At 38.6% G+C, this 18882-nt stretch overlaps 1 protein-coding gene across 3 annotated transcripts in view; it reads left to right on the forward strand.

Moving 5' to 3' along the window:
- The window catches only part of fam13b (family with sequence similarity 13 member B), a 108353-nt gene that overhangs the window by 44338 nt on the left and 45133 nt on the right, over window positions 1-18882 (forward strand). For all 3 annotated transcript variants that reach the window (XM_057849359.1, XM_057849360.1, XM_057849361.1), the window contains exon 7: window positions 1120-1238. In XM_057849359.1, the coding sequence (XP_057705342.1) occupies window positions 1120-1238 (119 nt within the window). The remainder of the gene's footprint in view (window positions 1-1119; window positions 1239-18882) is intronic.

Here is an 18882-nt window from a genome sequence, read left to right on the forward strand (position 1 = left end):
TTCTGTGTAGATTTGGCCATAAGTTTAGGGTCAGTGTCTTGCTGAAAGACCCAGTGACAACCCATCTTCAGCTTTCGGGCAGAGGGCAACAGATTTTGATTTAAAATGTCCTGGTATTTCAAAGCATTCATGATGCCATGCACCCTAACAAGGTTCCCAGGGCCTTTGGAAGCGAAACAGCCCCACAGCATCACTGACCCATCCTCATATTTCACAGTGGGTATGAGGTGCTTTTCAGCATGCGCATCTTTCGTGGCACGCCAGACCCACTTAGAGTGTTTGTTGCCATAAAGCTCAATCTTGGTCTCATCTGACCAAAGCACACGGTCCCATGCTTCAATTGGGACCGTGTGCTTTGGTCAGATGAGAAAAAAATTATTAGAAGCTTTTAAATTATTATTAAAAAAGAAATATTAGAAGCTAAAAAACACATCCTAACCAGGGGTGCCAATAATTATGGAGGGCAGTGTATATACTGTAGTAGTATACTATAATATTAATGCTAGATTTTTTTTTTTTTGTAAGATATGTTTTGATCATGTTGGAAAGGTGAAGTCAGTGTTCTGAATCTGTTTACATTCCATTCTTTTGCATCAGCTAATGCTATCAGCATTTGACCTCATTGTTTATTTGTGATTTATTGTTGTGCGTTGATGTTTGTTTGTACTTTAATAAAGAATTTAAGTTTTCCAAATGTTTTTGTGAATTAATAAGCATCAACAATTTCATTGCTAAATTAGTAAAAAAAAAAAAAAAAGGGGGGGGGGGATATTAGATTAGTCGACTAATCGTAAAAATAGTTGGCTGACTAATCGGGAGAAAATTAGTCGTTTGGGACAGCCCTAGTTGTACAGTGTACCGGAACATATATCCTCCACACACTTCTCACTTTTTTAACCCCTGACCCATTTTCATGCCTGGATTTATTGTCTCACCCCTATTAGTAAATGATTTGACCACCTCTGGCATCATTTTTAGGTTGACTAGCTGTTGTCATTCTTTTGATTTCTCGCAGTCGCTGCCTTCTCTTAGTAAACTAACTACATATTTTATTTCAGTATCTGTGACTTCTGACTCATTTTACTTTGCTAGGTTCACATTAGATTTCTTTGCGTTTAGATCACGGAGCTGCTGGACGATGACAAGTGCGAGGCGGAGTGTGAGGAGCTGCCTCGAGATGGCGATGACGTCACCGCCTCTTCAAACTCACCGCAATGCTCTGACGACCCGACAAACAGGTGAGCGCTTCACTTTGCAATAATCATTCTTTTAAAAACATAAAATTTGTTTGAATGAAAATGTACTAATGATGTACTGTTGGCATGGCGGACACGAGGAGAGTGTGCTTCAGAGACCTAAGTGTGTGTGTGTGTGGGGTGGAGGGTTTCACCGCTCGTATTTAGTGCATCATTAATCTTTTCAGCGGCTCATAAGTTTTGTGGCAATGTTCTCAAAATGGCTTTCTCCTTTAGTCTATTTTAATGTGTGACGGTCACGCCGACCTTGATGAGTTCCAAATGGCGTGCGGCAGTTGAATGAAATCACGAGCACCAAATTGAACATTTTTATTTGATATAAAGACTTAAGACTGGATAATTTTATTACTCCTGTTATGTGCAAAAGTGCAAGGACACGTGCTAGGACACCACTTTTGCTGGTTACTTGCCTGACTTCTTGTAAATCGCTGATGGTGTTGCACAAGCTAACAAGTACAAATATTGTACTGTTTTTTATTTTTTTTTGTTTTTTTGGAAGGCATAAAATCAAATCTGACGTCTAGTTGTCAATGGCAGCCAATAAAGTAAAAGTTTCATAAGTTTTTTTTCTCTGCCCAAAATGCATCCTCCACCAATTTATCACTCGTAGACGTCCAACAGCGTACCGCACGGAACACGTCGCCTTTGCTTATTAATATTCATGACGTTAGCAACTGTTGCCAGGGGGGGTTAAGCTTGCGTTTGTCCCTCATGCTAGATGCATGTAAATAGTGTACGAACAAGATTTTTTCCTTTTTGCCTTCGGGAAATGTATAAAGAAAACATCCTTCATATGTCGTAATGTCTAGAGTCGTTTCTTGAAGTTCCATAGCAACAGTGTTTACACGGCATGTTCTTTTTTGAAATGTTACCGGCAGAAAACAAGCAATACTAACGTGAGTTGTATGTGTGGATGCTTCTACGTTGACCCTCTTCCGGTTTACGATGGTGACATTACACAGCCTTGCGGTCTAAAAATAGCATTCGTGCGGTTACCCTATTTATTTGAAGCGGGGGAGGGTGGCAACGAAAAAACAGCCGTTCATTCGGTGCTAACCCTCCCACTTCAAATGGATGGGACTTCTAGCATTGTCAATGGCAGACAATGAGTTGAGCAGTGTCTATCAAAGCCACGATAGCAATTACTTTATAATAATTTAGGATTTAAAAAAAACAAAAAAAACTTATCAGTTCAGTATCGGCATTGGCCGATACCACACAGCCAGGTATTAGAATATGTATACGCCAAGGCCGGCCCTGGGTGACGAGGTGCCCTTGGCGAAAATGTATCTGGGAGTGCCCCCCCAATACCCCAAAAATTACAATATATATATTTCAAATATTGTAAATTTGTAATTTTGTATTTTTACGACTTAAAGCAGGGGTGGGCAAACTATTCCACAAAGGGCCGCAGTGGGTGCGGGTTTTTGTTCATACCCATCATGAGGACAGCCTTTCACCAATCTGGTTTCTTACAAGTGCAATCAGTTGATTGCAGTCAGGTGCTTCTTGTTTCCACTGAAACCTCATTGGTTAAACTGTCTGTGCTGAATCAGTTGGAACAAAGACCAGGACCCACTGCGACCCTCGAGGACCGGTTTGCCCACCCCTGACTTAAAGGGTGTACAGCTTAACACCAAAACACCTTGGGAAAGCTAATAAAAATGAATAGGAAATGATCATGGTTGTTCATATGTACCTAAAGCACATTCATATCATTATCTTAAACAAATAGCCATAGAATTCTCAACAATGTTCACGTCTTGGGTTTCAAAACCATTTGATAGCTGAATATAGCAAATGAACCACCATGAAGCTTTGACTCAATTAGATGCAAAGCTTCATTCATCAAGAATCTTAATTTGGCCATCGCTAGAGGTGGGAATCTTTGGGCACCTAACGATTTGATTACGATTCAGAGGCTCCGATTCGATTATAAATCGATTATTGATGCACCACAACCCGCCCCCCACCCCCGCTTTTTATTTTTTGTACACTAGTTCCAAAATTGTTCAAAAATCCTATCAGGCTAAACAAACCACTATTTCCGTATCAAGTTAACCATTAAAAACAAATAAATAGAATACTCAAGTCCCCAATCTGTATCGGCAGCTTTGAACTACATTTAATTAATTAAATGTTGTGAATCACCTGTAAAGTTGTTAAAATTGCTCCCGTTATTCCATAATTTCTCTTCTGTCTACTTTCGACGCGAAAGTTTTAAAACTGTTTCATCATTAAAAGATAGATTCAAGTCAAGATTTTGCAGATTTTTTTTTTTTTTTTTACTTGTTAGGTAAAAAGTAATTAGGTTCGCTACAACAATGCCTTCTGGAGAAGTCTACTGCTTTAAAATGGCGCCTGTTTACTAGCTCTGGAAAGTCTGTCATTTCGCATCTAGGTCTTGGTATATGATCTAACATGGCAGTCGGCTGTCATTTCACATCTAGTTCTAGATATATGTGATATCTACCATAGCCGTATGTTGCCGTATGTTTGTAGCAACTAGCAACTGGGCACTGTTTGTAGCGGCTGACGGCCGCAGTCAGGTATTGTTGTTGTTTTTTTTTATCTAGGGGCATGAGTTTAACATGATATTTACTCTCGGTCCGTTCCTCATTGCGTCCTGAAGACCGGGCTGACTGTTTTATTTCCGCTTTACCTGGTATAATTCAATAATCGGAATTTGGATGTTTGTGAATCGTTCTCGAATCTTCCACGGCCGAATCGCGAATAATCTAAGAATCAGAATTTTTGCACGACTCTAGCCATCACTGCTTAATGTCAACTCTCACTTACCTTGGAAGAGACAAGCTCTGCCACCACCTGCTGTCAAAACTGCTGTTGTACAAAATATCGTCACTCGTGCCTCATGCCTCCCCTTATGCAATGCAGCGCTGTAAATATCGTTCAAAGTTATTTTTTTGTGCTAATTATTTTTCAGTTACTGTTCAGTTGTTTCATTAATTGCTAGTTATGCTACTTGGTTTGTTGTGATGTGATCATTTTAGTTTTGTTCTGAAATGGTGAGTTTTATTTAATCACCTGCCATTATTTAGCATTGTACTAGATGGCGCCCAAGGCAACCGCCTAGCTCATGTATCCCCAGGTATCCAGAGCCAAATATGGTGCAACATAATGCTGTACTAGGTAAACAGGTAACTCACCCTTCTACCTCTTAGTGATAAATGTTTTCCCATCATATAAACTGTTTAGATTTATTTGGGTTTGGCATAGGTCTGCACCCTGCTGAGTGACATCATCATTATTATTATTTTTACTGTAGTATCATATAGACTCCAAGGTTTGTTGGGTCAGTGTGGCTGCATGACGACTCTCACGCACGTCAGGTAAAGTGTTTCAGTCCAAACACGGTGAGGAGAAGATCCTCCTGAGATCTGATCAGCTGATCTCCTTTTAAGATGATTACCATGTGCTGCTGCTGCCACCGCTGCTGTCAGACTAATGCGCATTATACACTTCACACCTATGTTCATTTACATGACAGGATAGTGTCAAAGGTACGTACACATGTTGGTTTCAAGAATACATATTTTGAATTTACAGCACAATCTTAAAGGTCAAATAGAAAAAATAGATACAAAAAATTAACATTGTTGAGCTAACCAAATTGCCCCTTACTGGGGCCAAACAATTTTACAATCTTTGTTTAGGCCTGTCAATGGCGTACCGCAAGCAACACGTCGCTTTTGCTCATTAATATTCATGACGTTAGCAATTGTTGCTAGGCGGGTCAACTTTCCATTTGTCCCTAATAGTAAATGAATGGAAACAGTGTACGAACGAGATGTTAACCGAGCTAAACTTACCAATTCTGTCCAAAAATGATGTCCCTAGTGCCAAATTCACTGGTAAAGAAGTGGAAGAACATACAAATGTTGAGTTAAAGAGATGGCTTGAGTGTCAAGGGCTGAAAAAGAGCCGAGCCAACCTAAGCTTAGCCTAGCCTTAGCTTTTTTATCGACACCTTTTTCTTAAGTCTTTCAACAATCTATCCTTTAACACCATAAGCTCTGTCTTTCTTATATATTATATCCTCAGTTTTTTTTTTTGTCTCTGACCATTCTTGGGGGCAATTTACATTGCTATTTTTGTGTAGCGATCGCAAATGCTACTCAGTGACAGCCAATGAACACTTTTCATTTTTTTCATTAATAACAAATCTTAATTTAATAATTTATTAACACTTCCCCCTTACTAAAGTTGTTTTTTCCAACAGATAAGGTAACAGTGGCAGTCAGATACCATTTGAATTTGTTTTAGGTCGTTCATTGTCAGACAGAAGCAGCATGGCAAAATGCCACGCTAAAAAATTAGTAAAAATATCAAAATGTCTCACCTTTTCGTCCTGTATAGGACCATGCCCCCCAACAAAATGTGTACTGCATATGAAATGGGAATGGATTCACCTTGCTGGCGTTAAACTGGTCTTTTGGACGTCCGCGCAAGTTGATCCATTCTTCAAATTTTTTCCTCCGGGTTTTTGGTTTCGGGAAACTTATGAAGAGAACATCCTCATATGTCGTAATATCTAGAGTCGTTTCTACAAGTTCCATAGCAGCAGTGTTTGATCGGCATGTTCTTTTTTGAAAGATTACAGGAGAAAATAGAAATAACATGGATTGTATACGAGGGCGTGTCTATAATTTCCCACTCCCGCGTTATAATGGCGACGTCATAGTCTAAAAATAGCATTCGTGCGGTACACTATGGTTTTTAAATTGAAAATGCAATTCATTTATTAAAAATACTGTACATATGAATTTTTTAAAATATATTCAATTTTTAGGGAAAAAAAAAACTTTAATTAATTTGGCAGCTATTTCTCTGCATTAATTGACGACATAAATATATGTAGCTAAGCTCAATTAAATTTGATATGAAAATTATATTAAAATACTTTCAAATATTTCTCTCTTATTGTAGTTTTTTGATAATGCCATAATATTAAGATAACAGAAAACTGAATATCAAATATGTCTAAAAAGAATACAGCCATGTCCAAAGATAATCCCAAAAAAGACAAATAGAATGGAATTAAAAATGTGGATTTAAACTCACTTCTTTTATAATGTATATTGTTTGGTAAAATGTTCAAAATAAGAGATACTTAACATCAATAAAAAGTCATTTTTTAATGATAATTTGTACAAAACACAAAAAAAGTATCTTTGCTCTTTCGTGATTATTTTCCCAAACTAAAAAAAAAAAAACACGTTCTCATGAACCTGTTCAGTCACTAAACTTACTGATTGACATCAAGAGTTGCACAGAAATTAAATGTTGTCTTCCTTGGCCCAATTTGTGTTATCTGACAACGTATGCTTCCACAGTTGAGGTAAAAAAGGCCGAGATTTGTGTACGCCTGTCCGTTTCTAATCGTTTTAGACACTGTGTGTCGTGATAAATCTAAAAGCAGCGTACATCCCAGTCCGCATGCTCTGCGTCTTTGTGGCCAATGTCTGATTTGTGGGGGCAACACGGATTTGTGCATGTCTTCATGTGGCAGCTGGCAGTTTAAATCCAGACTCATCGGATCTTTGCCTCTCATGTGATTGTTTTAGTTGGTATTAACGTGCGCGAGACCAGCCAGCCGGGGATTAAGGCCAAAATGTCTGCTTTCGGGGCCGGCGGCGGCTGACTTTAGCGAAAAATAATTTGATCGGTGTTCATCCGCCGCCTGAGGATTGAGTGTGTATCATGGCTGTAACCTGAACAGGGTCATGGTCATTCTTATGGCTACACACACACACACACCCACACACAAAAAAAAATCATTGCTGCGTAATGTAATGGATATCATAAAATGATGTCTTACAAAGCAGCCGAACGTAACGTTTTAGCAACCTCTTGTAATTTTGTACACAACTGCTTCATTGGCTGCTCTTCAATGACCTCGCACCGTGTTAAAGTTGTTAGTCTTTACTGTGCGGAAAAAAAAAAAGGACAGTGAAAATATCTATGCAATCAAACACAATGGCGTACCGCAAGCAACACGTCACTTCCGCTCATTAATATTCATGACATTAGCTACTGTTGCTAAGGAGGGAAACGCTACCGTTTGTCCCTAATAGGAAATTCATGGAAACCGTGTACGAAGGAGATGTTTACATAGCGAAACCTACCAATTCTCTCCAAAAATGATGTCTTGGTGCCAATTTCACTGGCAAAGATGTGGAAGAACATAAAAATGTTCAGTTAAAGAGATGGCTTGAGTGTCGAAAGCTGAAAAAGACGAAAAAAACGAGCCGACCTAAGCATAGCCTTAGCTTTTTTGTCAACGCGACTGACAGTGACATTCTCCTGTTTCAACAAGCTATCCTTTACCATCAGCCCTGTCTTTCTTATATATCCTCTGGTTGTCCTACGTCTCTGCCCGTTCTAGGGGGTAACTTAGTTAGTTTTTTGTAGCGATCGCAAATTCTACTCAGTGACAGCCAACAAACATTTTTAATTTGTTCATTGATAACAAATCTTAATTCTATAATTTATTTACACTTCCCCCATAATAAAGTTGTTTTTCTTTTTTTTTTTTCTTTTTTTTTTTATAACAAACGGTAACAGTGGCAGTCAGATACCATTGTAATTCTTTTCAGGTCATTCATTGTCAGACAGAAGCAGTACGGCACAACGTTACGCAAAAAAATAAGTTAAAAATATAAAAATGGCTTACCTCTTTGTCCTCTGAAAGACCATGCAAACCCAGCAAAGTGTTTACTGCATATGAAATGTGAATGGATTCACCGAGGTGGTGTTAAAGTCCGCGCAAGTTGATTCAGTCTTCAAATTTTTTCCTCCCGAGTTTTTGGTTTCCGGAAACGTATTAAGAAAACATCCTTCATATGTCGTAATGTCTAGAGTCGTTTCTAAAAGTTCCAAAAAAGCAATGTGTGATCGGCAAGTTTGTTTTTGAAAGATTACCGGAGAAAAGTAGCACAAATTACATTGTTTCTACGCGAGGGCGAGTCTATAATGTCCGACTTCGGCTTTACTTCCGCTTCACGATGTGACGTCGCGGTCTAAAAATAGCATGCGTGCGGTATGCCATTAGCCAACAATGAATGACAAAGTGCTCACTGGCTCTGGATTAAACTCCCATCGCATAACCTTTATTTAAAGTATTTGTCGTACAACGTTCAATGTACATACAGTACATTTCATTTTAGACTACTGTCGACCTTCCCCCCGCGACATTTTAGCAGATGACAAACGAGTCTGTCAGCAGGACATGTGAGCTTCAGGCTCAGTAATGTTGAATCCGCACGGTGACAGCCGGCGAATGCATAGGAAAAAGTGATATTGATTTTAATTCAAACCTAAGTGTACATACACATGAATAAATATTGTTGGGAATGTGAAGCCGTATATCCGCCGGCTTCAATGCACTGACCTACATCTGTTACGCATGTCAGTGCACAGAACAGGACGTTTGGATGCGCACCACATGCCTCTTTAAATATTGCATGGCGCATATGATAACAGTAGAATGCCTCAGTGTGACATAACATTCTCACTTGTTACTTGTCAGCTCTTACCAAATGGTAAACAGACAAGATTGATTGGACTCACTGCATACATTTTGCCACACGGTGTCTGTCTTAGTGTTGTTTTAGCAGTTCTGAAAGGACTATTATTTACCGAGATCAATTGAGCGCAGACTTCAACCAAGGCCCAATTGTAAACAAAGATTGCGCATGCAGTGATTACTACAGAAAGTTTTTTTCCAAGAAAGCTTTTTTTGTCATATTATGAGAATAAGGTTGATTTATCAAGAAAAAGTGTACCCAGTAGTAATACCAGAAAAAAAGCCAGTCTTGTCTGATTTCTTCTGGGTAAAACGTTTTACTCTCCTAAGAGAGTGCAGTATGTACAATTGAATTGATTCAAGGCTATTTTATTTTTACTTACTATAATACAGCCATCAACTCAGCTTTTTTGGGGAGGAGTTGGGGATTTATGACCTAAGGCCAATTAAAATGCACAAAAATTGTGAGTATTTACTTGTACAGTGGTATGAAAAAGTATCGGAAGCTTTTGGAATTCATCATATTTTTGCATAAAATCACCATCAAATGTGATCTGATCTTTGTCAAAATCACACAGATGAAAAAAACAATGTCTGCTTTAACGAAAACCACGCAAACATTTACAAGTTTTCATGTTTTAATGAGGATAGTATGCAAACAATGACAGAAAGGGGAAAAATGAGTAAGTGAACCATCACATTTTTTATTTTGTGGCCCCCTCTTTGGCAGCAATAACTTCAACCAGACGCTTCCTATAGCTGCAGATGAGTCTGGCACATCGATCAGGGCTAATCTTGGCCCATTCTTCTCTACAAAACTGCTGTAGTTCAGTAAGCGACCTGGCATTGTCTTGTATGAATCGCTGTCTTTAGGTCATGCCACAGCATCCCAATGGGGTTCAAGTCTGAACTTTGACTTGGTCACTCCATTATGTGTATTTTGTTCTTCTGTAACCATTCTGAAGTTGATTATCTTCTGTGTTTTGGATCATTGTCTTATTGCAGCATCCACCCTATTTGTAGCTTCAACTGTCTGACAGACGGCCTCAGGTTTTCTTTGAAAGTTCCTTAAACTTTTGAATTCATTCTTCCATTAATGATTGCAAGTTGTCCAGGCCCTGAGGCCGCAAAACAGCCCCAAATCATGATACTCCCTCCACTATGCTTTACGGTGGGGATGAAGTGTTGATGTTGGTGAGCTGTTCCATTTTGCCTCCACACATGACGCTGTGTGTCACTCACAAACAATTCAACTTTGGTTTCATCAGTCCACAAAATATTTTGCCAAAACCTCTGCGGAGTGTCCAAGTGCCTTTTTGCGAACATTAAACGAGCAACAATGTTTTTTTTAGACAGCAGTGGCTTCCTCTGTGGAATCCTCCCATGAAGACCATTCTTGACCATAGTTTTACATATAGTTGATGTGTGCACATAGATAATAATGGACTGTGCCAGTGATTTCTGTAAGTCTTTAGCAGACACTCTAGGGTTCTTTTTTTACCTTGTATTCTGCGCTGAACTCTTGCCGTCATCTTTGGTAGACGGCCACTCCTTGGCAGAGAAGCAACAGTGCCAAACGCTCTCAATTTATAGACAACTTCTATGACTGTCGATTGATGAACATCCGGACTTTTAGAGATGGTTTTGTATCCTTTCCCTGCTTTATACAAATCAACGATCCTTGATTGCAGGTCTTCAGACAGCTCTTTTGACCGAGCTATGTAGCATATCAGACAATGCTTCTCATCAAGACAATTCTTACGCGGTGTGTTGTTTTATAGTGGGCAGAGCAGCTTTAAACCACTCATCAGTGATTGGGCACACACCTGACTTAAAATGTTTGGTAAAAAATTGGTTTCAATTGCTCTTTAAGTCTCCTTAGGCAGAGGGTTCACTTTTTATTTTTTCCCCCTTCTGTCATTGTTTGCATGGAATCCTCATTAAAATATGAAAACCGATAAATATTTGGTGGTTTTGGTTAAAGCAGACAATGTATTTTCATCTATGTGATTTTGACAAAGATCAGATCACATTTGATGGTGCTTTTATGCAGAAATGTGAGAAATTCCAAAAGGTTCAGATATTTTTTCATACCACTGTATTTCTCCAAGAAATTATATTTTGAGGGGGAAAAAAACAAGATAATCAAAACAATCTGATAAGGAAGTTAACGTAATTTTCAATTAGACTTCTTGGGGGAAAAGTTTAATGTTGCTAAATTAAAACTGTATTTTATAAATCTTTCAGGCTAAATATTAGATTAGTGGGTAGAGTTTGTAAAAAAAAAAAAAAAAAAAAGCAGAGCATATTGTGATCATCTAAGAATGTGTGATTACAAGCACGTGTTGAAATCTCTGTGGCGTGTTGTGATAAAGCCAGATGCAGAAATCAATCCCCGCACATGCAGATAAAAATAACCAATCTATTGGATCAAGAGGTAGTTGGTTGTATCAACTGTTGTGGTTGAGATGCAACTTGAGTGGAGAAAATCAATTTTTTTTGACAAATTTGTTGCTGTCGGATGGCATATTTTTGGGAAATATGACCAAATTAAAATTGTACATCTCCCCTAGGAAAAAAGGTTACTATATTTTGTAGTATTTTGAAAGAAAAAGTTAACCTAGGAAGCAACGTTTTTTTTTCTTTCAACATAATACGTAGTAATCTTGACTAGGGCTGCAGCTATCGAATATTTTAGTACTCGAGTAATCAACTGAAAATTCTATCGATTAATCGAGTAATCGGATAAAACATTTTTTTTAAGGAAAGAGCAATTAAAAATATACATGAGAAAAAGACATTTAATCCAATATTGAACCATTTTCAGTCAACTAATGTCTTTATTTTCGATGTACATTGTTGAAAACAACCAACAATTGCATCTCAGATGTGACTTGAAAAAAAATCACTGCTTTCACTCAAAAAACTTGTAGATCTTATGGGGGGAAAAAAACATATTTCCTACCTAAAAATGTAATTATGCTTGATAAGACACATCACTTGAAAGCTACTTGTTTTTCCCACGTGTTTCAATTGAATTTCCATTTGTGTCAAGCTATTTTTAAGTTCTAGTGAGGTTTTAAGTTAGTCTAAACTGTAAGTACTGATAGGATTTTGAGTTTTTGCAGTGCTCAAAATAAATGTATCATACTTGCTGTATTGGAGCACAGTAGGGACCAGTGCTATTTGCTGTTTTATTCAGCAATGACTACTGAGCTAAAACTGACAGTTAGCTTTATTATGTTTTAATTTTACACCCTTATCACTCTACAGCGCTGTGTTTTTACAGATTAAATAAAGCCTGTATGTAAGACACTTTAGCCACGCATTGACAGTGGTCATAATCAATAGAAACCTAGCCCTCCGAAGGGCTAACGTTACATGAGCGAGTGACAGTAACGTTATATTTATTAGCGCTAAGTGTACTGCTTAAAGATGGCGGCTGTTTACTAACGCTGCCCAGACGTGGCCGAGTCTGTCATTCGCATCTAGTCCTAAATGCATGCGATATCTATGAGACGCATCGGACACTAGCTGCTACCACACTTGCATCATGCGGGCGTAGTTTTTAGCAACGTCGGCGTAGTTTGTAGCGGCTGTCGGCTGCAGTAAGGTTTTTTTTTTTTTTTTTTTTTAATTGCCTCTTCCTCTACGCACGTGACGTCAGCGCGTTGTCCCGCATTAAAAGTAGTCCGGGCAAAACGTGATGCTTAGAGCTGGCAAAATTAAACGATTCCTCGAGGTGGATAAAATTACTCGGATCAGTTTTTAAACTCGAGTTACTCGAGTATTTGTTTCAGCTCTAATCTTGATGATGACGAGTCATATTTGGAAGAAACGCAATGAACTACGGACCCTTTGTTCGCTCCCTAAAAGTCTAATGGCCCAGAGACAGGATAAAGTCACCTGAAGAACACGCATGCTCTCTACTGACTAACTCTTTACCAACAGGCAATAATACCCCAAAGAGCGCACATGCCTCCTACTGGCCAACTCGGAATCTACAGGCAATAATAAGTCCACAATTGATTAATCAAGTTAATCAGCCCTGAGACCCCCAAATAATAAAAACAATTAAAATCAGGCTCCAAGGATCGATGCACATACATCCATAGAATATACCTAACAAATTTCATTCTGAACAATCCTTGAATAACAGAGGAATAGCAATTTTAGTTAATTTTGTCCTCATCAAAAAGAAGATCAAACCGAGCTAGACTTAAAGCCCTCCTTTCGGGCGGTATTAAAGAAAAGTGCTAATTAGAAAATCGTCAAAGAAAAAATATGTAATATATATGACTTGAGATTAAAGCTGAAATTCCACAAAGAGGAAATAACAGTCTTAGAGTTGTAGGGTAAAAATAAATGAGAATAAAGTGTTTTTTCTGAGGTAAATAAAAAAAATATTTTCCCCCAAAATACGTTAAAGTAAATGATACATGTGTTTTGATATCAACGTGTAAAAATTATACAAGGGGAAAAAAGTCAATTTCCCAAGTGAATTTCACAATCTGCCACTAAGTTAAAGAAATATCTGATAAAGACAGTCAATAGTTAGTTTTAGTCCCGATGTGTGCTCTGTCTGCACGGCAACAGGAGAAAACAGACCTCGCCGTCAGTCAACCTGCACACAAACAACTTCTCTCCATTTCCACTCGTTGAATGCTGACAGACTATTTGTGAAGCGTGAAAGCAACTGATATTCGAACGTAGTCGATGGCTGCTTCAGGGTTGTTCTTCAAAACGGACCGACCAGGGTGTTAGCGTGAAAACGGGGCCTCTCGACATATGCCGCGTTTATCGCCACACCGTAAACTGAAGTGGGGAACGGTAGGTCTTCTGTCAGTTGCATGACTTATGGAAAATGTCGTACAGTGGATCCGCTGAGGTACTGTTTCCCAAAACAAATTACTTCCTGACTTATAAGTTAACCGAAAATTCCGCACTATATAGAGTAGGAGTGGGAACCTTTGGGTGCCTCACGGTAAGATTTTAGATGCAAGGCTCGCGATAACGATTACCTCACGATATATACACAAACCAAGAAGACTGGCTTTGAATGCTCATCTTTTAGTGCCATTGGCGGCACTAGATGTCCAATCCACTTTGACGGGGAGTCTAAATGGATTGGATTTCTAGTGCCGTCAATGGCAAACATTGTGTTAACAAAAAGCCCCATTTCACACACTCCAAAACATGGCGAAATTTAACCGTGCAGCAGTTGTGTGTGAAAACAATTTCCCTGGTTGACTAACACGGAGATTACGCGGACATTTAATGGGTCACGTCTTAATATAATGTCCGGGATTTTTCCGGGAAGCGGTGTGTGTGAAAGCAGGCGTTAAATTCTCGGGTCACAGCACGATGGCTGATGACAATTATCATGACGGGCCGATCATCACTTCCTTTCTTTGCAGTCAGACGAAAAGCTGTAAACAAACATCAAAATAGCAAGCTGGAAATAGCCAAGAGAACTGAAAATGTAACGAGATTAAATTGCCACGGGATCGTAGAGCCAAGGAAGGGAGTTCATCGTCCATCTTTGGAAATGTGTTTTATTTTTTTGCTGATATTCGGGTCCGCTACTGCGGAAATAAGGTTGTACTTCAAAGCAGAAAACAACAGAGGAATGCTTTCAATGGTTTGTTAAATACAAAAATACACGCGATCGCTGGCTGATTAGGGGGAAAAACAATGGGTCCATGACAGTGAGTCGACGGGGATAAATAAAATACTTACCTAAGCGGTAGGCAGAGAGCTGTTAAGACAACAAAACAAAGCCAGCGGAATTCTTCCTTCCGCCCTTCTTTTGGATCGCCTGGGCTTAAATACAGTCTTGATTAGCTTGGATTGGCTCCAGTTTTGACGTCTGGAACGCTCCCTCCGGAACAAAACACGATTTGATCAACATTGTGACAGCCGATTACGACCAAAAATGACGTAATGTCCGGGCATAGACTTCATAATGTTATTGACGGGACGCGGGGCCGATAAATAGGGGGCCTGCATTGTTGGCGAGGCCGTCAAAGCAGACAAAGAGCTTTTTCCGTTTAAAATTCTTGTGAATAAATGCCTAAATTCCTGAATTCTTTATAGATATGGATGTAAAACAGTCTCGCATTTTGGTTGAAAGCAAAAAAAACGTGCAGTTAGCATTTATTTTAGGTAAATATATCGAAGTACAATGCTAGTCTGTTAGTAAATGTAGCTAGCGGCCGCCTTATGTAAACAGAGCTTTTATGGTGAAAATTCTTGTGAATAAATGCTTTAATCCCCAAACTCTTTATGGATATGGACGTAAAACAGGCTCGATTCTTGGTTAAAAGCAAAAAAAAAAAAACCGTGCAGTTAGCATTTATTTTATGTAAATATGTCAAAGTACAATGCTAGTCTGTTAGTGAATGTAGCTAGCGGCCACTTCATGTAAACAGAGGTTTTCCGGTGAAAATTGTTGTGAATAAATGCTTAAATCCCCGAGTTCTTTATAGATATGGACGTGAAACAGTCTCGATTCTTGGTTAAAAGCAAAAAAAAAAACGTGCAGTTAGCATTTATTTTACGTAAATATTGCAAACTATGATGCCATTGCAGTAGCGGCTAATTTCTCCCATTGATTTTTTCCACAACGTTTCAAGATGCATGCATGGTACGAAAAATATAATAACTACCTTGAATCCTCGAACAAATCACTCCTGAGACAATCCTTCCTGTTTGTATGTCGTACAGCTTTTGTACTTTTTCAACAGAAATCCAGCGTTAGATCGCTGCGTGCGTGTATTTGTGAATAAGTGGCGAGGCGCAGTGCATGACCGATCTGACCCGTCAATACCATTATGAAGTCTATGGTCCGGGTTATAAAATCACGCAAGCAGCCCTCCCCGCACAGAGAGCACCGATCCCTAGGTATTAAACCATGACACCTCTATTGCTTTTGGCGGAAGCATATCTATAATTGTCCGATCATGATTTTTTTAACGGTTAACTGATATCCCGATATTGTCCAACACCAAAAATCCGATACCGATATATGCCGTCGTATACTTAACATATTATAGCTAATTGTATTGTGATGGCCTACTAGATTCTTTGAAAATGATAAATGTAACAACTTCAAGGTTTTCAAAATAAACATTCTGTGAAATATACAAAAACAACATCAGCTGAAGTTATGGGAAAAAGTGCCTATATTGCACCACTATATTTTATATTTCAGTATTTTTGAATCATTTATTCTTCATTTAATTTTTGCACCGTGAATGCAAATGGTCTTCTCACATAACACGCATATGACATAAGCATAACTGCTGTGCTAAGCTGTGACCAGACCATGTACAAAGGCAGAAGGCTTCTACGTTCACTTTGAAAGCAACGTGCATATAGGCCCCAAACCGATAATGAAAAACCGATTTCGATTTTATCCGATATTTTAAAATGCTTTTATATTATCGGCTGCACAATAATATCTGACAACTTTAGATAAAAATATTGGGATACATAACCATATCGATTTATTGTCACACCCTTATATATCTGAATATAAGCCACACATTCCAAACGTCATAAACAAATTTTTTTTAAAAAACTAAGAGACCTGAGTATAAGTCACAGGTGTCAAGATTATAATATTGGATATTTTTATTGGGGCTGTCAAAATTAATGCGTTAACGGGCGGTAATTCATTTTTTAAATTAATCACGTTAAAATATTTGACGCAATTAACGCGCATGCCCCGCTCAAACAGAATAAAATGACAGCACAGTGTCATGCACACTTGTTACTTGTGTTTTTTGCCTTCTTCTGCTGGCGCTTTGGTGCGACTGGTTTTATGGGTTTAAGCACCGTGAGCATCGTGTAATTGTTGATATCAACAATGGCCAGCTACTAGTTTATTTTTTGGTTGAAAATTTTACAAATTTCATTAAAACGAAAACATTAAGAGGGGTTTTGATATAAAATTTCTATAACTTGTTCTAATATTTATCTTTTAAGAAGTCTTTCTATCCATGGATCGCTCTAACAGAATGTTAATGTTAATGCCATTTTGTTGATTTATTGTTATAATTAACAAATACAGTACTTATGTACAGTATGTTGAATGTATATACAGTGCCTTGCAAAAGTATTCGGCCCCCTTGAACCTTGCAACCTTTCGCCACATTTCAGGCTTCAAACATAAAGATATGAAATTTTAATTTTTTGTCAAGAATCAACAACAAGTGGGACACAATCGTGAAGTGGAACAAAATTTATTGGATAATTTAAACTTTTTTAACAAATAAAAAACTGAAAAGTGGGGCGTGCAATATTATTCGGCCCCCTTGCGTTAATACTTTGTAGCGCCACCTTTTGCTCCAATTACAGCTGCAAGTCGCTTGGGGTATGTTTCTATCAGTTTTGCACATCGAGAGACTGACATTCTTGCCCATTCTTCCTTGCAAAACAGCTCGAGCTCAGTGAGGTTGGATGGAGAGTGTTTGTGAACAGCAGTCTTCAGCTCTTTCCACAGATTCTCGATTGGATTCAGGTCTGGACTTTGACTTGGCCATTCTAACACCTGGATACGTTTATTTTTGAACCATTCCATTGTAGATTTGGCTTTATGTTTTGGATCATTGTCCTGTTGGAAGATAAATCTCTGTCACAGTCTCAGGTCTTGTGCAGATACCAACAGGTTTTCTTCCAGAATGTTCCTGTATTTGGCTGCATCCATCTTCCCGTCAATTTTAACCATCTTCCCTGTCCCTGCTGAAGAAAAGCAGGCCCAAACCATGATGCTGCCACCACCATGTTTGACAGTGGGGATGGTGTGTTCAGGGTGATGAGCTGTGTTGCTTTTACGCCAAACATATCGTTTTGCATTGTGGCCAAAAAGTTAAATTTTGGTTTCATCTGACCAGAGCACCTTCTTCCACATGTTTGGTGTGTCTCCCAGGTGGCTTGTGGCAAACTTTAAACGAGACTTTTTATGGATATCTTTGAGAAATGGCTTTCTTCTTGCCACTCTTCCATAAAGGCCAGATTTGTGCAGTGTACGACTGATTGTTGTCCTATGGACAGACTCTCCCACCTCAGCTGTAGATCTCTGCAGTTCATCCAGAGTGATCATGGGCCTCTTGCATGCATCTCTGATCAGTTTTCTCCTTGTTTGAGAAGAAAGTTTGGAAGGACGGCCGGGTCTTGGTAGATTTGCAGTGGTCTGATGCTCCTTCCATTTCAATATGATGGCTTGCACAGTGCTCCTTGAGATGTTTAAAGCTTGGGAAATCTTTTTGTATCCAAATCCGGCTTTAAACTTCTCCACAACAGTATCTCGGACCTGCCTGGTGTGTTCCTTGGTTTTCATAATGCTCTCTGCACTTTAAACAGAACCCTGAGACTATCACAGAGCAGGTGCATTTATACGGAGACTTGATTACACACAGGTGTATTCTATTTATCATAAACGGTCATTTAGGACAACATTGGATCATTCAGAGATCCTCACTGAACTTCTGGAGTGAGTTTGCCGCACTGAAAGTAAAGGGGCCGAATAATATTGCACGCCCCACTTTTCAGTTTTTTATTTGTTAAAAAAGTTTAAATTATCCAATCAATGTTGTTCCACTTCACGATTGTGTCCCACTTGTTGTTGATTCTTGACAAAAAAATTAAATTTCATATCTTTATGTTTGAAGCCTGAAATGTGGCGAAAGGTTGCAAGATTCAAGGGGGCCGAATACTTTTGCAAGGCACTGTATCAGTCTTATGTCTTATCTTTCCATTCCAACAATAATTTACTGAAAAATATGGCATATTTTATAGATGGTTTGAATTGCGATTAATTACGATTAATTAATTTTTAAGCTGTGATTAACTCGATTAAAAATTTTAATCGTTTGACAGCCCTAATTTTTGTATTTATAATCTATTTTAAGAGATTACATGGAATATGTTCAAAAATCATAGCATAGATACAGCAAAAATATACACAATATTATACTGATCTCCTTCAGAAACATTGTTTAGCATACACGTAACTAGACAGTGTTGTCTAGCACTAAATTGAACCTTTACCCTAAAAAAGTCCCGTCCCTACTTTAC

Source organism: Corythoichthys intestinalis, chromosome 11 (assembly GCF_030265065.1).
Source record: "Corythoichthys intestinalis isolate RoL2023-P3 chromosome 11, ASM3026506v1, whole genome shotgun sequence".
Taxonomy (NCBI): domain Eukaryota; kingdom Metazoa; phylum Chordata; class Actinopteri; order Syngnathiformes; family Syngnathidae; genus Corythoichthys; species Corythoichthys intestinalis.